Genomic DNA, 20,625 nt, shown 5'->3' with positions numbered 1-20,625 from the left:
AGAAGATATACGTAGATTTATAGGTTCAGGGTTTAAATCAACAAAGAAAATATAATTATGATTATCGGAAAATGATGGGCTATAGTTTCCTAAATCCACTCAAAACTCAGCTTCCTACAGGATTTGCTTTTAGGCACTGATATACACCATAAAACTTCTGACAGTTTAGATAACAGATTTTGTGTATTTGAGCAAATTGACTACTTCCTGACCCTGCATGGGTCACAACATATTTTTTTCATGTGACATTGTTTTCCCTGTGAATTTGCCCTTCCAGCTGCATGCTTACAATCTTATTAGCTTAGACTGTTAACTCATTTGTACAAAATATGAGAAAAAAAAAAAAAAAAAATACAGTAAAACTTACAGCCAATCAGCATGACACAGATGGAAAAGATTTTCTCTGAGTTGGTGTTTGGAGACACATTTCCAAATCCTACACTTGTCAGACTGCTGAAGGTAAAATAAAGTGCTGTAACGTATTTGTCCTTGATGGATGGTCCAGAGCTTGCATCACTCTTATTGTAACGCTTTCCTAATTGTTCTCCTAACGAATCCAACCAGCCAATCTTGTGATCCAGGTAAGGTCTTTCTACATTTCCAATGGCATACCAAATGCAAGCAAGCCAGTGTGCAATTAAAGCAAATATGCACATAAGGAGCATCAGAACCGCAGCACCATATTCTGAATATCTATCCAGTTTCCGTGCTACCCTCACCAAACGCAGCAGTCTGGCTGTCTTCAGGAGACCTATTAATGTTGTTGTCTGTAGAAATAAAATAGAAATGGAAATTAATTTTCTGCGTTGGCAAATGTACTTTCATGGATAGACTGCAATGTTTCATGAATAGTCTGCATGAACAAAGCAGTGCAAATTCCATTAGTTTGGAGAATCAACAAAAGCAGGAGATGAAACCATTTCAGTGTAATCTTATGTTCTTTAAACTATCAATTGTATTATAAAAACAGTGAAAAATCAATTAAAATGCACATTTTAAATTAAAATATATTGAAGTTGTCATTATCTGCTGAGTACTCTTTAAATTTGAATATTATTCTTGATCTGTACTCTTCAATCTAGACTAAGGGATTTAAATGATCCATTAGATCAAGACTATAAGGACATTAGTCCCAAGACTGTTGGGCTCTATTTGGTCCTAACTTAGAGACTTGTTGCAATTCTATGGCCCACATGTTATAGAAGAGTTAAGGAACAGGGTGCAGATACCACAAAGAGCAACTATCTATAGATCATGAAAAAAAAAAAAAAAAAAAAAAATCTATAAACCAGGAATATTTTCCAAGCTTTCTAATGCAGAGCTGCACTATGAGTTGAGTCTCTGAGATTCTGAGCTTGTAAACGTAATCTAAGGTTTACTAATGTAACTTTACAATTTTCATTCATGAATTTGTTTTCATACTTGTTATTTCCTTGTAAAAGAGATGGTAAGTAGTGACTAATCACTTTCAAAAAGAATTCAGCTACCTTTTTCCCTCCATTAAGTCTGAACATATGTTAAGCTGTTCAGTAAATGCCAAGACTGAATAAGGTTTTAATAAGTTTTTTCTTAAGATTTTTTTTTTAAAGCATGCTTGTATATTATGTAACACTTAACTGGAACATAAAATTTCTGAACCTGACAAACCACTCTGATGGTAGCATGTATCATGATGAAGCTTTCTTTCAAAAAGCACAAGAGTAGTTTTTATGTTTTATTGACGAAACATAAAAACATAAACATTTTATTATCGTGTATAAACATTTTATTTATCATGTTTCTGAGTAAAATCCCAAAGTCCTTGGAACAAAAAAAAAAAAAAAAGCTTTCTTGGCTGTACTTGTTAATGAACCACTCAAAACATTGTTCATAATAGATCAGAAGGTAGATTGCAAATCCAAAATTTGTCAACAGTATTCCACCCCATTTTTATGATAAGACTTCCTAATACACTAAAATAATGACACTAAAATACAGCAGGCAGTAGACAAGGAAAGCATGATCAGTAGGTTTAGGTGTGCCTTTGAGCTGTCCACTTCTCAGTATAGTTTTAACCTTTACACTGTAACAGTCCACCTCCCATATGCCACTTGGCCAGGACCAAAGTTCTTGGTGTCAAAACTATGCCTAATATAAAGTAATTTCCTGGGTGTGTTGGAATGCTTTGCTCAGCATGGCACCCAAGGAGTCAGAGGTCCTACTCAGTCAGTTTCCCACCTTTTAACATGGTTCCCACAATTATTCTGTGCAAATACCAATCTGAATAGATGCTACTTGTTCTTTTTTGAGCCAGGATAGAACTACTTTTCGTTCTTGTAATTTTACTTTCAGCTAAGTGCCTTCTAAGTAGCTGCACTTGGTGAAATTAATGGCATGTTTCTCACTCAGTACCTGCTTCTAGGATTGATAACACACCGTGTTTATAGTTACTGCTAGAAAGTGATATGCAGAACCAAGGCCACTGCTTTCTTCTGGGAAACATCTTAAGCTCCAGAAAGCTTTTCTCTGAATGGCTTGCTGCTCTGTTTTCAGGGTATCTAGCATTATTAGCTGGACTACTGAATACCCACATAAGATTTTTTTTTCATTAACAACATTTACTGTCAGCCAGAAGTACATAGGAATCTCATAGCTACTGAAAATATAAATCCAGATTTGTACAAGATGTGTTAAGGACACTTTTCCCCCACTATAGTATATTCAGTGCAGACAGCATTTCAGTTCTGCAAGGCACTTAACAATTTGCCTAAACTGTAGTTCATTAGAACCATAGCATATATTTATGTACTTTCAGAGTTAAAAATACCTACGGGACACTAAAGAAGTCTTCTTTAATTGGTAAAATAGATTAAAAAGATGAAGGTCTTTAGGTAATAACCATTTTACATAGATTTTGCCATAACAGACATTCCATCACCTCAGATTTACTTTATCATTATAAATACACAAAATTATAAAGAAAAGTAAAAAAGATCAGCTCACATTTCTCCACTGCACTGTTTTTATAATTCAGTCTGCCAATCTAAAATTTTGTTGACCAGTATTGCCAACTTAATTTTGATACTTCTGCCTTGCTTGGTTATTGTGCTAATTAGCCTTTTAAAATGCCTTTTGACATTTTCTAGCAATTGTTCAGTAGGGAGACATAGATTAAAAGTGCGTTGGCTTTTTATCTTTTTACTTCAGTAATAGCACAGAAATAAATAATACATCATGCCTAATATGTTTTTTTCATGCCTACACATGGTTCTTCCCACAAGCTAAGTAACCACACAGAAACCGTCTTTAGTTTTTTGGAATAATTATTGAGTTCTAATAAAAAGCTTGACAAAGTTTAAAGTTCATCAATTAATTTCTGTCTGGGGGAAAACATGCCCTTCTAAAAAGAGGAGTCCATGGCATACTACATTTTCCAAGCTCAGGTCACTGAACTGCTTTTTCAAAATCCTTATATATAATACAAGGAAGTATTCTTAACTCTGATTAGTTTTCTTTTTTAACAATGAGATTAGTTTATACCCTCAGTTTCACGAGTGTGATGCTGAAATGACCACAGCAGGGTTTTGTTTTGATGGGCAGCAATTGATTACAGCATGACTTGAAAGAGGGGGGCACCAGTCTATCTGATTGCAGAGGGTATGATTCAGAAGTTACTATTGTATCAAACAAGAGGCAGCTGGTATCACCTAATTAATTATTTGCATAAATGGTATTCAACCTGTGCAAAAAAGTAATTTACAACTCATTATTTTCTTACCGAAGGCCAGATCCTTAGGTTTCCTCTAGATTATTAATTTTTTTTCTTCATAAAACCCATTATTATTAATGTATAAGTCCATAATGGTATTTTTTAAACTAAATAACCTACTGAAGTGTGCAAGTAGTTCAAGATGTCTCTTCCAATGTGCATTAAAGTACACTGGCTTACACTGTACTTCCTCTCCTAGGGTCCTTTACAGCTTCCAGGTGTTAAGTCCTCAGTTTCTCAATAATTTCCTGTCACCTACATTTTGTCTTAAAATCTTCACCAATTTTCTACTTTTTTTTTAGCCTGTACAAAATATGAGTACTATAGAGTCAAGCATAGTTGACCCTTTTCTTTGTCTTTGAAAAATCTCCAGTACGTGCCAGAATTTGGCCTTTCAGTCTATGCTCCATTACCTTAATAGCCTCTTCTGAGCACTGTGTCAGTGTTGAAGATCTTTGTGCTGTATGCATCATGATATTGACAGTGTTAGTACAAACAGCGATTAAACAAAAATATTTCAACTAAACAAAATTTCTCATTTATAGCAGGGCAATGGTACTTAAACTGCCATTGATAAAGAACTGCCAAAGGCGTCTATAAATAACTGCCTGCTCAAGGAGTGCTGGGGTTCATATTTGTTTTATCTAGAAAAACAGTCAAGAGAAGAAAAAAGTTGATACTACATGCTTCTCTGATATTAGCCAGCCACCTAAATAATTTCCACAGAATCTACCCTAATTCTGCACCATCCTCTTCTGTACTCAGTCTACAGAGTTGCTAATGCAAAGGCAGACTGCCTGTATGATCAGCTCTGCAGTCTTCAGTGAAAAAGACTTGAAATTCATTGAAATAGACTTTCCAAGGAAATTACTAGACTAAGAACAGGAAACTATATTATCCTCCTTCTTGGAAGTTTTCTGAGATTGATTTTCAGATATATCTTTATTTGGAAGGAGGTAAGGTACTGATTCTATCAGTGGAGATGCAGTCAGGGCTACTAGGTTCAATCTCTAATTTTAGAAATGTGTGATCCTTTCAGTTTGCTTTAACAGACACACTGTGTAATGGAGACAAGACATAAAAACTCAGAGAAGAGCAAGAGCACTATGACTTGTATCTCTTCATTTTAGCCAAAACTCATCTATTTCATTGATTTACTGCTATGAACAGTAGACACATCCACTCATATTTTGTGGTCATGCTGGATATATTTTCATGATGAATTTTTATTTTTTTTAAATTCATAAAAGAAAAAGCCTTCATGGTTTTCTGCATAGTTCAGTTGAGTGTTTTATCTGACCTCAATTTAATGAAACTATAATTATAAAAAATTTCTTGCTTAAGATGTTACCATCACTTGTTTGCATGTTTTATTGCAGTAGGTTCTAGACGAAAGAGAAGAAACCTTGGTTACCTATACATCCATCTGATCTCTCCCCACAATGGACCTGTCTTCAAAGTGAGAAACTGAGCAATATGCTAAAAAGTGCATTATTTTAAAAGTATATATCCAAAAATGTAATTTTAAGATGCATTCCACTTGTAAGTGCACATCGTCTATGTGTGTTTTTTTAAGGAGCTATGACACTGCAATCATTATTCATTTAAAATCCAACCCAGGCTTTTCAGATAAGCAGAATAATTTAAATAAATTACCAAAAGAATAGGAACTAAGAAGTCAACCTAATAGTTTTCCTAAGTATCTGGGATGTCACTTAACATTTAAAATACACAAAAAATAGACAATAGTTTACTAAAGCTATAATAATTTTGTATTGAGACTGCTTAAACAAAAAAAGGAATTATATTCCTTTTTTTTTTAGAAATTGGAAACTTAACTGTCTTACTCTGTTGCTTTCCTATGGCTGGCAAAGCATGGCTCAAATGAAAGCATTCAGATAGTACCACATGTGGTATTTGGATTATTATTGCCTGCCCTTTCTTGACTTGGTTTGATATCAAGGTGTTTTAAAGCTGGGTGAGCACACATGGAGCTATCTTTGGAGCTTATGTTGTTTAATAAAAAGGCTGCTCAATACAATTGTTCGTAGGGGTTCTTATTTGAAGAATCTCCAGATAACAAAAAGAGCCATTTCATAAAAAAGGTTAACCCTTATGACTGAAATTCTATTAAATAAAAAAAAATGCTCCATTCTAACAGCTTTACATTTGCTTCTTGATAAATTATCAAATAGGGACCATTGGGGAAATATTTTAGCTAGGAATGTAGGAGTCAAAACTGCAGCAAATAGCAGCTTAGAAAATGTGATTGACATATTCAATACCATGAATGAGAGTGAGAAGTCACAGTGGCATGCTGAACTGGTCATAATCTTTATAGTTTCATTGCTGTAAACAGAGTTTTTACTGGTAATGAAGCTGTTCAATTACTACGTTTCAAGAGAGTAAGGAATTAATTTACTTAGATATGCAATACTGGAAAAGTAATTACATGGTCCAATAATTTCTGTTTCAGGTTCCACATTTTTGTATTTATGTACTCACCTTCCAGAATCCACTTGTTTGCTAGTACTGTGTAACATTATCTTATGTTAAAGTTATCCCTTTGGCATCACTTTAGCACCTGGCACTTTACTTTTAAAGATGTCTGTAACAAGGGAGGTGTGGAAGAATGATGTTCAGGGTCAGTTCCAAAGAGCACTCCTTCAATGAACTTTGGAACTGGTCCCTGTTGTAATTCTTTGGCAGTGATGAGTGCTCAGTGATCAGAAAGGTATGACCACATCTGAAAGAGAATTATCTGGCCTAAGTCAGAAGTAGTGCCATTATCAAGATGTTTGTCTTTCATGTGTCTATGCTATTAAAACTGAACAAAAAACAAAAAAAAAATCTACAGAAAGATGGACCTATGACAGATAATGAATGCAAAAGGGGAGCAAAGTGTCTCTTGAATCTCTGAGCATTTTAGTCCCCTGAATAGAAAAGTTTTCTTTTGGTAAAAGAACCATTAACACTTTCCCTCTGTCTTTTCTGTTACTGCCTATCTTATTGCATGCCTTTAACATAATTCCCTTCTACCATTTGCTGTTGCTGAGGTATTTCGTCAAATTCCTCATTTACCTTGAGTGTGATGCTGATGTTCAAATTAGTGAGAATATCATTATTGAGTAGGAACATTACTATTGATTCCAGTGACTGTAGAATTAGACCACATTATTATAATGAGTTTTCAGAAGTATGGGAGACAGAGATACATTTTCTTTATATAAAACTTAAGAAAATGACTTAAAAAAAATAATGACTGATATTTATTCTAATTCTGCAATTTTTAAGACTGAATATGCTCATGAAACTCTTAAATGTATGCATGTACACACCAGTTATTTTATACTGACACTACAAGGCACAGAACAGAGTTACAGAATAATTTTGCTTGGAAAAGACCTTAAGATCATCAGATCAAGCTATACTTAAGCTTCCATGTAATTTGTGAGGATACATAAGGTATGCTCAGGATTATGAGCAGGCTTCTGGAGTTGATACAAAAAATAAATTTGTCACAGCAAACTAATTTAGTAAAAATTAATTAATTTTAAAATGATAATGTTTTAGCATTCTCTGTGACATGGAGGCATAGAGTTCAACTAGTAATATTTCATGATAAAGGTTGCTGGATAATTTCTAGTTTTTTCACCTGTCCCAGTTATTAAGAAACACATATGGCTGACCAAACTCCCTTCTGTAAATATGTGTAAAACTAACTTTAATAAATTAATCTCTGTCCTTTGAAAAGTGAATATATATCTTGATTGGTTTGCTGCATTTTTTTTTCTTTTTTTTTTTTTCAACTGCTGTGTTTTATGCATCACACAAAACCCCAAATCTCTAGTTGTCAGAGCACTTTTCATAAAACAAACAATACTATAACTTTAGCCATTCTTAAATTAAATAAAATTCTTTGGCAGGAGGCAGAACTGGGTCTGAGATCCAGAACAAAGCATACCTTTTATATACCTTTAGGCAATTTTTGGATGCATATATTGAACATTTTTTTAGCCTATTGTACAGATAGAGTGATGACATTAGTAATATCTGGCAAATTTAAATCTTTTTTCCCCTTTCTTTTGGTAGTCCATATTCTTGACAAAATAGACGACAGCCCAATCTTTTTATTAAATGTTGTAGTTTTCACTAAAACTAATCTTTTTTACTCTGAGTAAACAACTGATCTAAAGACGTTGGATGGAGAAATTTTATATTAATGCTTTAATGCCAACACAACACATGTACATTATGAGCAGTTTTTACAAAGCAAGCAGCAAATCAAATGAGCAGCTCTTAAATAAAGGCGTTTGAACAAATCCCTCATATATGATATATTTATTTCATTATTTGTAAATATGGTATCAAATATGGTATAATTGAAAAATATTACCTGAATCATTCAACTTGTTCTTCTGTCAATGAAAGCTATTATTCTACATTCTTCTACTAAGGAAGATTTAATTTTAGTTTATCTTTAAAAGATGGGATGGAACTACTAACCAGCCTATTAACTGACAAGCAAAAAATATATTAGGATATACAGATTATTGCAGTACAGTCAAAATCAAAATTTAAGATTTCATACTCATTTAAGCTTACCTCTTCAGAGCCAGAGCCAAAAATCAGCAGGTCAAAAGGTATTGCAGCAACCATGTCAATTAGGAACCAGCCTTTGAAGTAATGAATTGCTATTTTTGCTGGATCACTTACCACTTCTTCATTCTGGTTTACATATGTTGTTCTGAAGTTAATTAGAATGTCAATGATAAACATAATATCCACAATTAAGTCTACAACATTCAGTGGGCTGCAAGAATATCCACATTCTCTCCTCTTCCGTTCCTCACTATCATTCAGCAGGAAGGCAGCAGAGTAAGGGGTGAATATGGCAGTGTATATTACCAGCAACAAAATGAGCCAGTCCCACACAGCTTTAAAAGGACTATAGTGCAATATAGTAAACTTGTTGATGCGAGGTGTCTGGAGTTTATATTCTGGTAGAACATCAGCCCCTAAGGATAGAACCTAGAATAAGAAATATACCGTGTCAGTAATCAGGCAGTGCAATTCCTAATTTCAGTTCATCTCGCAAAAAGTACTTTGTTTTAATTACTACTAAGCTTTAATTACTTGTTGTTTTAGAAAATTAACTTCTGTGAAATTCATGATCTCTGTCAGGTCTGATAAGTTCATAGACTCATATAATAGAATCATAGAGTAGTCTAGGTTTGGAAGGGACCTTAAAGATTGTCTAGTTCCAACACCCCGCATGGACAGGGACACCTCCCACTAGATCAGGTAGCTCCATGTCCTTCTTATATTGGGGACTCCAGAATTCATCGACAATTTTACACAGTAGTTTGATTCTTGATCGTTCTAGGAACCATTAATTTGATTTATGAAATCTGCATAATTAATTATGCCATCAAATTAATTTATCTACCACGTAGTAACCTTGCCAGCTTGTTCCTGACCAATAAGTAACAATTCTTGCAGTGATGTAGTGTTTTTCTCCCTAAGTATATTATTCACTACAGAAGAGCCTACATGAACTAGAACACGTTTTGGCAACCAGAAATAAAAAAGAGAGAGACAGATCTGTGAGTGCCCTTGACAGCTATTTCCACTTTGAGTTTTGCACTGTGGAAACTTCCACGTATAGACAAATTTGACTGAGCCTGTTCTATTACATCTAGAAGTGTGACAAAAAAGGGTACCAAAAAGTTATTGTCTTTTGCTTCACATCTGCTTTTGTTGCTGCCTAAAGCTTGTTATCATTCCTTTACAAATGTGGATTTTTTATCTGTTGGTGTTACCTAAGCTGGATTTCAATTTTATTTGGAAGGGATTATGTTTGTATGCACTGCTTGATTTGCTGGTTCTAGAAGCTGAAATGTTTGCTTTGTTGCAAAGAACAAGCATAGTGTGGGCACCAGATAAGATAAATTTCCTTTGGCTGCTCCTCCAGTCTGAGTGAACTCTGACATGAAGGAACAAAACCTTTAAGGATAAGAAGGTAAATTATGTTTTCGTCTCTATTCAGTACTTGGCATAGTTACAGAGATTGTCAGCAATGATGTTAATTATTGCCTTCTGTGCTGCCAGTGCTCTCCAAATCCTATGGGACTAAGATCACCACTTCATTTTACACAGACCAATGAACAAACATCAGATGGTTAAAACCTTCAGCTTCTACCCATTTGAGCAAGTGGCATATTCATGAAATCGTATATCCTTTTTCCACCAGTTACTTCTATTTATTCCTTGTTCCCCTGCTAATTAAAAACAATGCTGTTGAGAAAATCAGACCTTTCAAAAGTAATTAAAATGGATAATTATACTTAAATGAAATGGCAACTGGAAGGAGAAATATCTTTTCAGCAACATTATCTGGTTTTATTACCATTTTTTTAAGTGGAATGTAGTTTGAGAATTTGAGATTTCAGCTTGTTCAAGACTGAGGAATTTCATGCTCCCCAAATATAGTTTTCTAAGATTATAAGGGTCAGCACACTTTTTCTGTTTAAATTTCTAACAGCAAGTGTTTTATAAACCCTATATACTAGCCTTAGTAATCTAGGTGGCACTTCTTACTCAGTGAAGTTCTATTCTGAAAATGCTTTGAGAACATGAGGGTTAATAATCAGATTAAACTGGATCTTCAAACAACCATTAAGCAGCATGCTGAGATGATGGTACAGACTGTTCATCTATTTTTTATATTATAACTAGGACTTGCACTTAACTAATGGTGCTAACATTTTTATGCATTTTATGCACAATAGCTGACAGCAAGCTGAAGCATAGGCATTCCTCGGTTTCTTAAGCACTGTTAATACTTTCAGACTCCCATCTGGTGAGTTGACAAGACTATTTTCTCTGTGTTTGAGGGCAGTGTGAGTATATGTGGCAAGGGAGCTTTATTTATAAAATTTATGTCAGTGTTCTCTTGGTGGATATTCAAACAGTGGAAATGGATTAGACAAGAATGATATAGCTTACTCTGCATGTTTCTTGCAGTTGTTTGATAATACCAGCTTGTGTGAGTGACTTCAGAGCAAATTGGACTTATTCCTCCGAAATCTTGTTCCTATTCTCATTTTGGTAACATTTATCACTAGCTTGGCTTATACTAAGTTAGGTGAAACTGAAACAGGTAAAACTGAAGGGTGTAAAAACCAAAACTCCAATAGGGCAAAATGAGGAAAGAGCAATATAAAAATGAAAATAGCAGAAACAGACCCAAGTTCTTCATGCTGGTTTCCTGGGCACACAAAGCAGGAGATGCCTGTCTCTGGTCCAGAGTCTCTGGACCTTGTAACATGACATGAAAAGAAAACAAAACTTCCTTGCATCTTACTAAAGAGACTATGATGCTGAGTAGCAGAAGTCATACTAGAGGAAATGGATTTTCTCTTGAAAAATTTTAGTGGTATTGAACCTTGATAAAATGCCATCTTAACACTGGTTTTGCTGGTGAAAGCAGGGATGTACTTATAACTGGTGTGTTTTCCAAGCAGTATTAGGTGGTAAAGTTTATTTGATTTATAATGATTTATAATGATTTGATTTATAATAATTTAAAATTTCAAACTTAAGTAAATTGTTTTGTATCTTTCCTTTGCATAAAGAACCCTGATCTAAAATTCAGCTCCTGTGTGTTTCTGTTTATCCCATTCACTACTAAACCAGTGATGCTGCAAGTTAGAAGACTCTTCATTCAAAGACAGTTTTTGACTCTGAGAATCTTGTTACAGGTGTTTCACATAGACAAGGCTTGTGAACATGTTTTGCTCTCTTTAGGTTCATGTATTCACTTTCTAAGTCTTAAGTTCAAAGTGGCAGTTGTTAGAGAAGAGCTGCAATGAGATACTCCCAAAAATATGGAATGAGATCAAAGTAGCTTTCATAAAGTAACATATGTGATATAAAGTTTTAGACAGATTTATCTTTCCAAATTGTTTGGTGGCTTTTAGTTTCTCAAAGACAGTAGTTCACTGAAATGGAAAGGTAAGATATTTAAGAAAAATAAAAATGCATTAGTGGCTGCTGTTCTGTTAAGTGGGGTAAATGAAGTGTATATACCAAGTGACAATTAATTATAAAAAAGGAAAAATATTCAGCAAGCCTTTATCACTTTGAACGGAGCTATATTTGTGGTGTTTCTCCTCAAGAAAATAAACCTGACATTTAACCTCTCTGATTTCTCTTTCATTTACCTACTGAACTGAAGGTATCTTGCAAAGGATAATAAGTGGAAAGCATTCATAGAAGCTGTTATGCAACAGCAATGGGTTATCATTCTTACTAATCTAAATTCAGTTGAATCTTTTTATTTTTAAGATTAACTCACACAAATATTTGTCATCTTCTCCTTTTAATTTTGAATTTAAAACTTAATGAAGGCACTCGCAAGTTTATTTTTATTTCCTACATGAAAACACTTTAGTTTTGTTATCTATTATGCAAATTATACAGTTTCAAGAGTCTCTGAGAGACCCATGATGCTATGTACCCATGTATATTCATAAGTCTTATTCTGAGGCATTTTCAATCTAAATTAAAGAATGCAAATGCATACAGTGAAAAAGTAAAGAATTAGAAACAAAGTAAAGAAGCATAATAGTGATTTAAGAAATCACAACAGAAATAAAAAATGGCAAGCCATCTGATATGAATACCACTGTGGATTTTTAAAGAAATACTTCAAACCACTGCATGAGGGAAAGTGTTGGCTAGGGTCATTATATGTTGGTCCAAGCCTCTTCAAGCAGGTGAGATTATGAACATGGAGAACACACAGGAAACATGCCTGATGCCTTCAAGAAGTGCTGAACTCATTCTGTGATCATATTGTGATTGCATGGATCAGATGCTGTAAGAAAGTGATACAGAAAGAAATGGACCTCTCGTACTTTTGCTAAGAATTCGCAATATTTTTGAGCTGCTTATTTCCCAATAGACAGCAGGTACATGATTAATGTACACTCACAGAAGCAATATGTAACATGTTCACAATCTAGGTAAGACCTTTCATCATGCACATCTGGAAAAATTGAAAAAAAAAAAAGTGTTTACAGACAGCAAAACAGATATATGGGGTGAGGGGAAACTCAATTAAAAAGCAGAGGGCTATAGAGTGTATCTATGCAAAAGGTACATGTGGAAGTTTGGCTGGTGCAGTCTAATACATTATCTTTTCAGAAAGATACTATACTGTCTCATGACAAAGTGTGTCTCATTTGTACTCTATAGTTAAATTCTGTATTTATATGAAGTACTAAATACTGTTTCGTTACTGCTTCTTGTAGAGGTGAATTAAAGCAAAGCTTGTACTAACCAGGCAAGTGCTTGCACAGCACCATTCATGTTAAGAGAATTTTATAAACATTTAATAATGCTCATACTATAAATATATTCCTAAATTACTTGGATATCAAGGCAGGCAGCATTGCTTAATATTGAGTAAAGCTAAGTTACTATTCCTATCTGCTCCCTTACGCAGCTCATAACGCAGGATGAATACTGTTAATACTATCCTAACCCCCCCTAGATTTTGAGTAAAATCTCTTCCGTTAGCAAGTTGGTTTGAACCCATTTTCAAATCTTTCTTAACAGAGACAATAACAGCATTGAAGAGGAAAAAAATGGGAAAACAAAAAGATGAGAAAAGTGAAGCAGGCAGAAATTAAAGCCATATGCCTCTAATAATTAACCCTTTTTAATGTGACCAAAGGCCTTAGATATGAATGGTAGCACAGTTAAAAAATGAAGTAGTATTAATTCAGCTTTAAAAGAGGATATGATTTTACATTGGAAATGTTATTAGATTTTTGGAAGTCTTTTCTCTTGATGTAACCTCTCCTGGCACTGTTTTCTCCTGTGTATTAGTTCTACTGAAGCTACCAAGCTATAACTAGCAAGAAATCTCCCTTTTCTTCCCTATTAACATTACTCTGAGACCCCTACAGAACTGACCTCCTAGAAAGATCTCAGAATCTAAAAAGACCTACAAATTCATATTACACAACTATTAATGAGGAAATGGAAATTAAATTATCATTTCCTCCCTGATGGTAGCCATTACCTATTCCCAAAAAGACTATAATGGTCATTCATATTTCAGTCATCTCAATGACTGTCTTGATGTGGAGATAAACAACTAATAAGTCTACACCAGTACTGAAAGAAAACCGAAGTGTTTTTTCTTTAGTATGCCCTTCAAACAAGCATTATATACACATCAGCATTAAAATACATTTTTACACGTAAAAGGTATTTTTACATGTTTTTCAAAGGACAGCTGCTAAAGAGCATCCTCTTAACCAAGAAATATTAATGGTGGGGAATCTTCACAATTGTCCTCCTGTTTTACTCTTTTGTCTGTATGAAATGCTTTACAGAATCACAGAATCATCTGGGTTGGAAGGGACCTCTGAGATCATCAAGTCCAACCCTTGATCCACTACCACTGTGGATACCAGACCATGGCACTGAGTGCCACATCCAGTCTCTTTTTAAAAACATCCAGGGACGAAGAATCCACCACCTCCCTGGGCAGCCCATTCCAATGTCTGATCACCCTCTCAGTAAAGAAATTCTTTCTAATGTCCAACCTAAACCTCCCCTGGCGCAACTTGAGACCGTGCCCTCTTGTCTTGCTGAGGGTTGCCTGGGAAAAGAGACCAACCCCCACCTGGCTCCAACCTCCTTTCAGGGAGTTGTAGAGAGGGATGAGGTCTCCCCTGAGCCTCCTCTTCAGGCTGAACAGCCCCAGCTCCCTCGGCCTCACCTCATAGGACTTGTGCTGGAGTCCCTTCACCAGCCTAGTTGCCCTCCTTTGGACCTGCTCCAGGACCTCAATCTCCTTCCTGAACTGAGGGACCCAGAACTGGACACAGTGGTGTCCAGTTGAGGTGTGGCCCCACCAGAGCACAGGGGCAGAATCACTTCCTTGGACCTGCTGGCCATGCTGTTCCTGATACAGGCCAGGATGCCATTGGACTTCTTGGCCACCTGGGCACACTGCTGGCTCATGTTCAGCTTCCTGTCAATCCAGACTCCCAGGTCCCTCTCTGTCTGGCTGCTCTCCAGCCACTCTGTGCCCAGCCTGGAGCTCCCCATGGGGTTGTTGTGGCCAAAGTGCAGGACCCAGCACTTGGCCTTGTTGAACCTCATCCCGTTGGAATCAGCCCAACTCTCCAGTCTGTCCAGGTCCCTCTGCAGGGCCCTCCTGCCTTCCAGCTGATCCACACTCCCCCCCAGCTTAGTGTCATCTGCAAATTTGCTGATGATGGACTCAATCCCCTCATCTAAATAATTAATAAAGATATTAAACAGAACTGGGCCCAACACTGATCCCTGGGGACACCACTAGTGACCGGCCACCAACTGGATGAAGCACCATTCGCCACCACTCTCTGGGCCTGGCCCTCCAGCCAGTTCCTGACCCAGTGCAGAGTGCCCCTGTCCAAGCTGTGGGCTGACAGCTTTGTCAGGAGAATGCTGTGAGGGACGGTGTCAAAGGCCTTGCTGAAGTCCAGGTAGACCACATCCACAGCCTTCCCCTCATCCACCAGGCGCGACACCTGATCATAAAAGGAGATCAGGTTGGTCAGACAGGACCTGCCCTTCCTAACCCCGTGCTGGCTGGGTCTAATCCCTTGTCCATCCTGGGTTTTTTTGGTTTTTTGTTTTTGTTTTAATTGTTTTAATTTTTATTTCTTTGTTTTTTGGTGGTTTTTTTTTTTTTAAACCTTTCTTATTTAAGCAATAAGCTCAATATTTCTTTGTTTACAGGCCGAGGAATAGCATGATACATTTTTTTCTCTTTTTCTTTTTTTTCTTTTTGACTATGTATTCTCCAAGTTTCATTTTATGTAGGCATTGAAGCAGCACTCCTCTTATCAATAGCTGAATCTAAAAAACTCAACTCAAAGCCTATCAGAAAATATTTGAATAATTTTTGTTCCAGAAGTCAATCTGCCACTAAATAAAACCTTTTAGAGCTAGTCAAAGACAGACTTTGTGGCATTCTCAACCAAACTGAAATGGATAACCAGTGGAACTGTTTCTGGATATTCAGGAAACTGCCTGCACGCCTGTTTTTTTGGTGCTACAATTCCTCTTTTATCCCCTGCACTGCAATGTGTGCACTTGCTGCAGCTGAAGCTGCAAGTCTTTTCAGATGGAAAGTCTGTCATCTCAAGCCTACTTCAAAATATCTGTTTCAAATTGCCTGTTTCCTCCTCTGTAGTAGCCATATAGTAGAACATATGTAACCTGTTTCACTTAAAGGAGATGTTTATTTAGCCCCAGCAATCTGCCTAGGTTCCTCTCTTCCCACCACTTGTAGGAAAGTTTCTTGTGTTACCCAACCTTCTACCAAATTTGGTCATTCTAAGCAAAAAGCCATTTCTAAATGGGAGATGGAACAGGTTTTATACACATGTACACACAATGATACAAATGACATTTCTTGATGATACAAATTACATTTCACTAGCAAAACCAACCTATAAAAGCATGATCCATATTTCTAGAGCTAAACATTCAGTTCATGTTGGTTAGGCAGAGAGGAGTGGAGTTGTGACCTTGGAGCAGATGAACTTGTGTTTTATCAGTCAGTAGCTAGAATCAGCTAGATTTTTCTGTTTTTCTGATGCAAAAACACATTTTGATTTTGGGGAATTGTGAGAAGACACAATGACAGGGCCTTTACAATGATTGTTCACTAGCTGCTTTGGCATTCTAACAAAAATGTTGTGATAGCACAGCATTAGTGAGCCAAAAATAACTCCTTGAGAAGCTCGACCTTGCCTGTGTTATGCTAAATGAAGCTTATAGACAGACCAGCACCTTCCATTCTTTCATTTTGTGGATTTAATCAGGGAGATACAGGAAGTCTTTTGGTACTATAGCTTGGTCACATAGATGATTGCAGGTATTAAATGCTCAGTCCAATGAAAAAAATGTCTAGTGTAGAATCCTGAATGTAAGCTTTAATGTTCTTTATGTTCTTTGCTTTCTATATATATTGACTAATTTATTATACTGTGTAAACTGCAGAATGGGTCATTCACTATACTGTTTCCTTAGCTTGATATTGTATGTGTAAAGAAGAGAGAAACTAGCATAATAGATTTGGAAATTATTACCCTGTTCTATCCAATAAGCTCTGTTTGAAAACTTAAATGGAGGCTGTTGTCCACATGGTATCCTAACAAAATCCATCAAAATAAATTAGCTGGTCTCTAACACGTTCTACTGGATGACCATGAGCAAAAGGCACCAATTTCTTGCTCTTTTCCAAACCCAGCAACTAGCAGCATTAGAGACCAGGCTGCAGCAAAATGTGTTACTCTCCTTCAGCTATAATCTCCGTTCTTAGCCCACCTACAAACTCAGTAAAGCTAAACTTGTCTGAACAAAACATTGGTACAGCTGTAAGAACACACCATACAGCAGTTCTTTTTTTTAAAAAAGAGTTGTATTCTTCCTAATTAATAGAATTCATTTAGAAAGTGGTAGATTTTCAAAGAAGATTGATGCTTTGATTAGAAAAAAACTGCAAAGCTGTGAAATGACAAACTTTTCTTCCCATATAGTACATGTTTCTCATTTAGCACTAGTACTATTCTGAATAGGCTGTATGGAGCTGAACATACCCTCTCATACAAGCTTCCAAAGTATTAAATGGTAAATAGTTACTGCAATTTTCATATTTAAAGAGACGCTCCTTTAATGTAAAATTGGCAATTTTTAGAATAAAAAACTTATGCTTGAAAATACACCTAAACTATCTTAAAGACAATTCCACCATTAAAGATTTATTCAGCTGTCAAAGAAAAAGAGACTTATCTGAGACAAATCTAATTCAAGGCCACCCCAATATCAGGAAGAAGAAACAGAGTTCTCTTGTACTACAAATATCAACTAAATATTCATGCAATTTAGGTACTTAATTTCAGATAGACTTGAATATTATGGTACATGTCTACACTCTAGATGGCCAGAACAAGCCTCTTTCATTAAATACTTTCTATTGTGCTATTCTGATTTATTTTTATGCTCTGTGTCACCTATACCACCCATAAAGCTTAGTAAATGCTTTGCAGCTACATGTTACCACAGTGATTAACACACTATTTCAAGACATAGAACTTGGGATTCAATAACCCTTTTCTTTTTAATTCATGCAGCTGTTTTCCTATTTTTGCCTTACTCTGATATTATTGATATTTCAGTGTAATTTAATAAATGTTCTTCCTCTTATTTTTTATTTTAAAGCATTAACTCAGAACTATTCTGGGTACACACTTCTCTCTACGGTTCCTGTTACCAGTTACAAGCTGAATGAATTGAGTTCTAACACATAACAGATGAGAAGAATGACCTTCTCCTTTCACCTATTAATTTTGAGAATTCATCACACAACCTACTGTTCTAACTGGGCTTAATGGTCTTTGTTTTTGTTTAGTGTTTCTAATCCTTTGAAAAAATCCCCAACCCTAGCCTGAAAATATTTTTCTCAGCTGCCAATAAATCAAAAGAATCCAGTCCACGTGCTTCTTTCCTACCCCTGCCCAAGCCAAAAGAATAACAGCCTTGCTGCAGTTTCCCCTTCATACTTTTAAGGCCACCTGGCTTCTAATCAGTAGTAGAGATAACTCCTTTATAATTATTCCACATTGTACCAACACCTCGCTCACTTAAAATTGCAGGAACTTTTTGCTCTCACATTTAGTTTATTCATCAATTTCTCTCATTAGCAATATGCAGGAACCTAATTGTTTCCTTTGAAAAAGTTAATCTTTCCAGCTGCCCACCAGTTTTTCAGTTTGTGTATTAGCTAGTGTTAAACTAAAAGGTAAAGTCCTAACTTAATTGTTAGCTGAATAGACCTGATTTTTTTTTTTTTTGTCTGATGAAAAGGATTCTTAATAGGGGTGAGTATGTAGTTTCAGGTAAATGCTAAACATTGCCTCCCCAGTTTATGGTATTTTGTGGCTACATCCAACAGTGGTACTACAGTGCATACACGTGAAGTGTCTGGCACTACAATCAAGTTCAGAATTCAGACTGTGTGAGGGTAAGGGCACTAAGGATGGGGGGAGGGAGTTCTGGGGCTGAGGCCTTTGTGCCTGGGGTTATTTCTGTGGATTTTTTTGCAGATGGTCATTTATGTAAGATAAGGAACAGGCAACATACTCTGGGGCTACGACCCAGGACTCCCTCCTTCTAACTGAATACTCTAAATGTTAGTGACAGGAGCAACTTTCCTTGTAAACACCAGCTCCTTGCAGCTCATGAGATCCACAGCTTTCTGCCCTCTTCCTTCTCTTTCCTCACACCAACAGCTACTGCTGTCTATTGCTGGGTGATTTTCTCAGGGAAAATATATGCTCCTGCTGACCTAAACATAGAAACTGTTTCCTGAGTTAACATGGTAACCACCAGACTCTGATCTAACTTTGAAGTTATGTTGTTTTGAGTAGGAGTTTGGGATAAACGGCCTCTAGAGGTCTCTTCCACATTACATTTTTGTATGGTTCTGAGGTTACATAAAAGAGACCGTGGCTCCTTTCATGGGTGTTTTTTAGCGCAGCTCTAACTGCATGTGTGAAAAGTATTATTTCAGGCTGTGCCTGCCAAGTGGATTGGAGGATTCTACCAGTTCTCTGGATCTCAGTGGGGCTTGACAGATGCTAAGCAGGGGCTTGACTTTTTGCAACTCCTGGTGGCAAAGTCCTGATGGGTGTTAAAACTTGGTTTTAACTCAGTAATCTACCATGTTTAGAAAATTCCAAGGTCAATCCAACATGAAGTGGGAGTTTGGGGGTTTAGAGATCTAGTCTAGAGAAATAAGGTTTGCCTGTGTTTTGCCTCCACCTTGATTTTGATAATTTTTATTTTATAGGGCATTTGTTCTTACACTCTCAAAATAATAAAATTCATTATTTTCAGAATGAACTACAATGTGGTCTGAAAGTCTGTGTCTGCCTATTGTTCCCCATGTATTATCATCAAGATGGTAAATTTTTTTTAAAAGATCTAGTATTAAAAAATTAATATGTTCCATTCCATGTTATCCTCACAGAACAGATCACTGAGTTCAGGGCAGCAATGAAAAAGAGATGCCACAAAACACTGGTTACTTGAAATGGTAATTCATAAAAGATACTGTCTACTTCTTCCCAACTCAGCAAAATCAGGCAATCCCTTTCCAAGAGCAGTAGATCTTAGGGAAGGGCATGGACTATTTAAAGATGCATCCAGGTTGCATGCTTCAAAGCATCTGGGCTTTCTGAATGCTCCATTTCTACCATATGTTGTGAAATCTTCTCAAAACACTGCAGCAGTTCAGATGCCTTACCCTATTCAGCTGTCACAAAGAAAAGAGGCTCTACTGGAAACAGTCACAGCCGAGGAATACTTTATCCTTCACAGCTGCTGTGCATCTGTAACTATATTGGCCATTTTAGCATTTGATGCAATAGCAATTCATTCCAATCAAGATGTTACATTTTCTTCTGAATGGATCAAACCAGTGGGCTTTATTTTCTGCTTACATGCACTCTGAACAGATACTTGCTCCGGTGCAAAAGACCTACTGCTCTCCAGGTCTGGTGACACCTTTGCACAGGTATAAATCACAGAATCATTGAATCATCAAGGTTGGAAAGGGCCTTTCAGATTATCAAGTCCAGCTGTCAGTCATGCACCACTGTAGACACTAAATCATCTCCTGAAGCACCACATCTACCTCTTTTTTGGAGAACCTCAGGGACAGTGACTTTACCACCTCCCTGGGCAACCTGTTTCAATGCTTCACCACTCCTCCAGTGAAGAAATGTTTCCTAAGCTCCCAT

The 20,625-nt window shown here is 36.3% G+C and overlaps 1 protein-coding gene across 3 annotated transcripts in view; it reads right to left on the bottom strand.

Annotated features, from left to right (window-relative positions):
* The window catches only part of KCNH7 (potassium voltage-gated channel subfamily H member 7), a 212,126-nt gene that overhangs the window by 40,140 nt on the left and 151,361 nt on the right, over positions 1-20,625 (bottom strand). For all 3 annotated transcript variants that reach the window (XM_071747510.1, XM_071747511.1, XM_071747512.1), the window contains 2 exons: positions 8,354-8,779; positions 368-767 (listed from right to left, as the gene is read on the bottom strand). In XM_071747510.1, coding sequence (XP_071603611.1) covers positions 368-767; positions 8,354-8,779 — 826 coding nt within the window. The remainder of the gene's footprint in view (positions 1-367; positions 768-8,353; positions 8,780-20,625) is intronic.

Source organism: Heliangelus exortis, chromosome 6 (genome assembly GCF_036169615.1).
Source record: "Heliangelus exortis chromosome 6, bHelExo1.hap1, whole genome shotgun sequence".
Taxonomy (NCBI): Eukaryota; Metazoa; Chordata; class Aves; order Apodiformes; family Trochilidae; genus Heliangelus; species Heliangelus exortis.
Note: the sequence above shows the minus strand (reverse complement) of the source record. Positions and strands in the feature narration are given on the sequence as shown.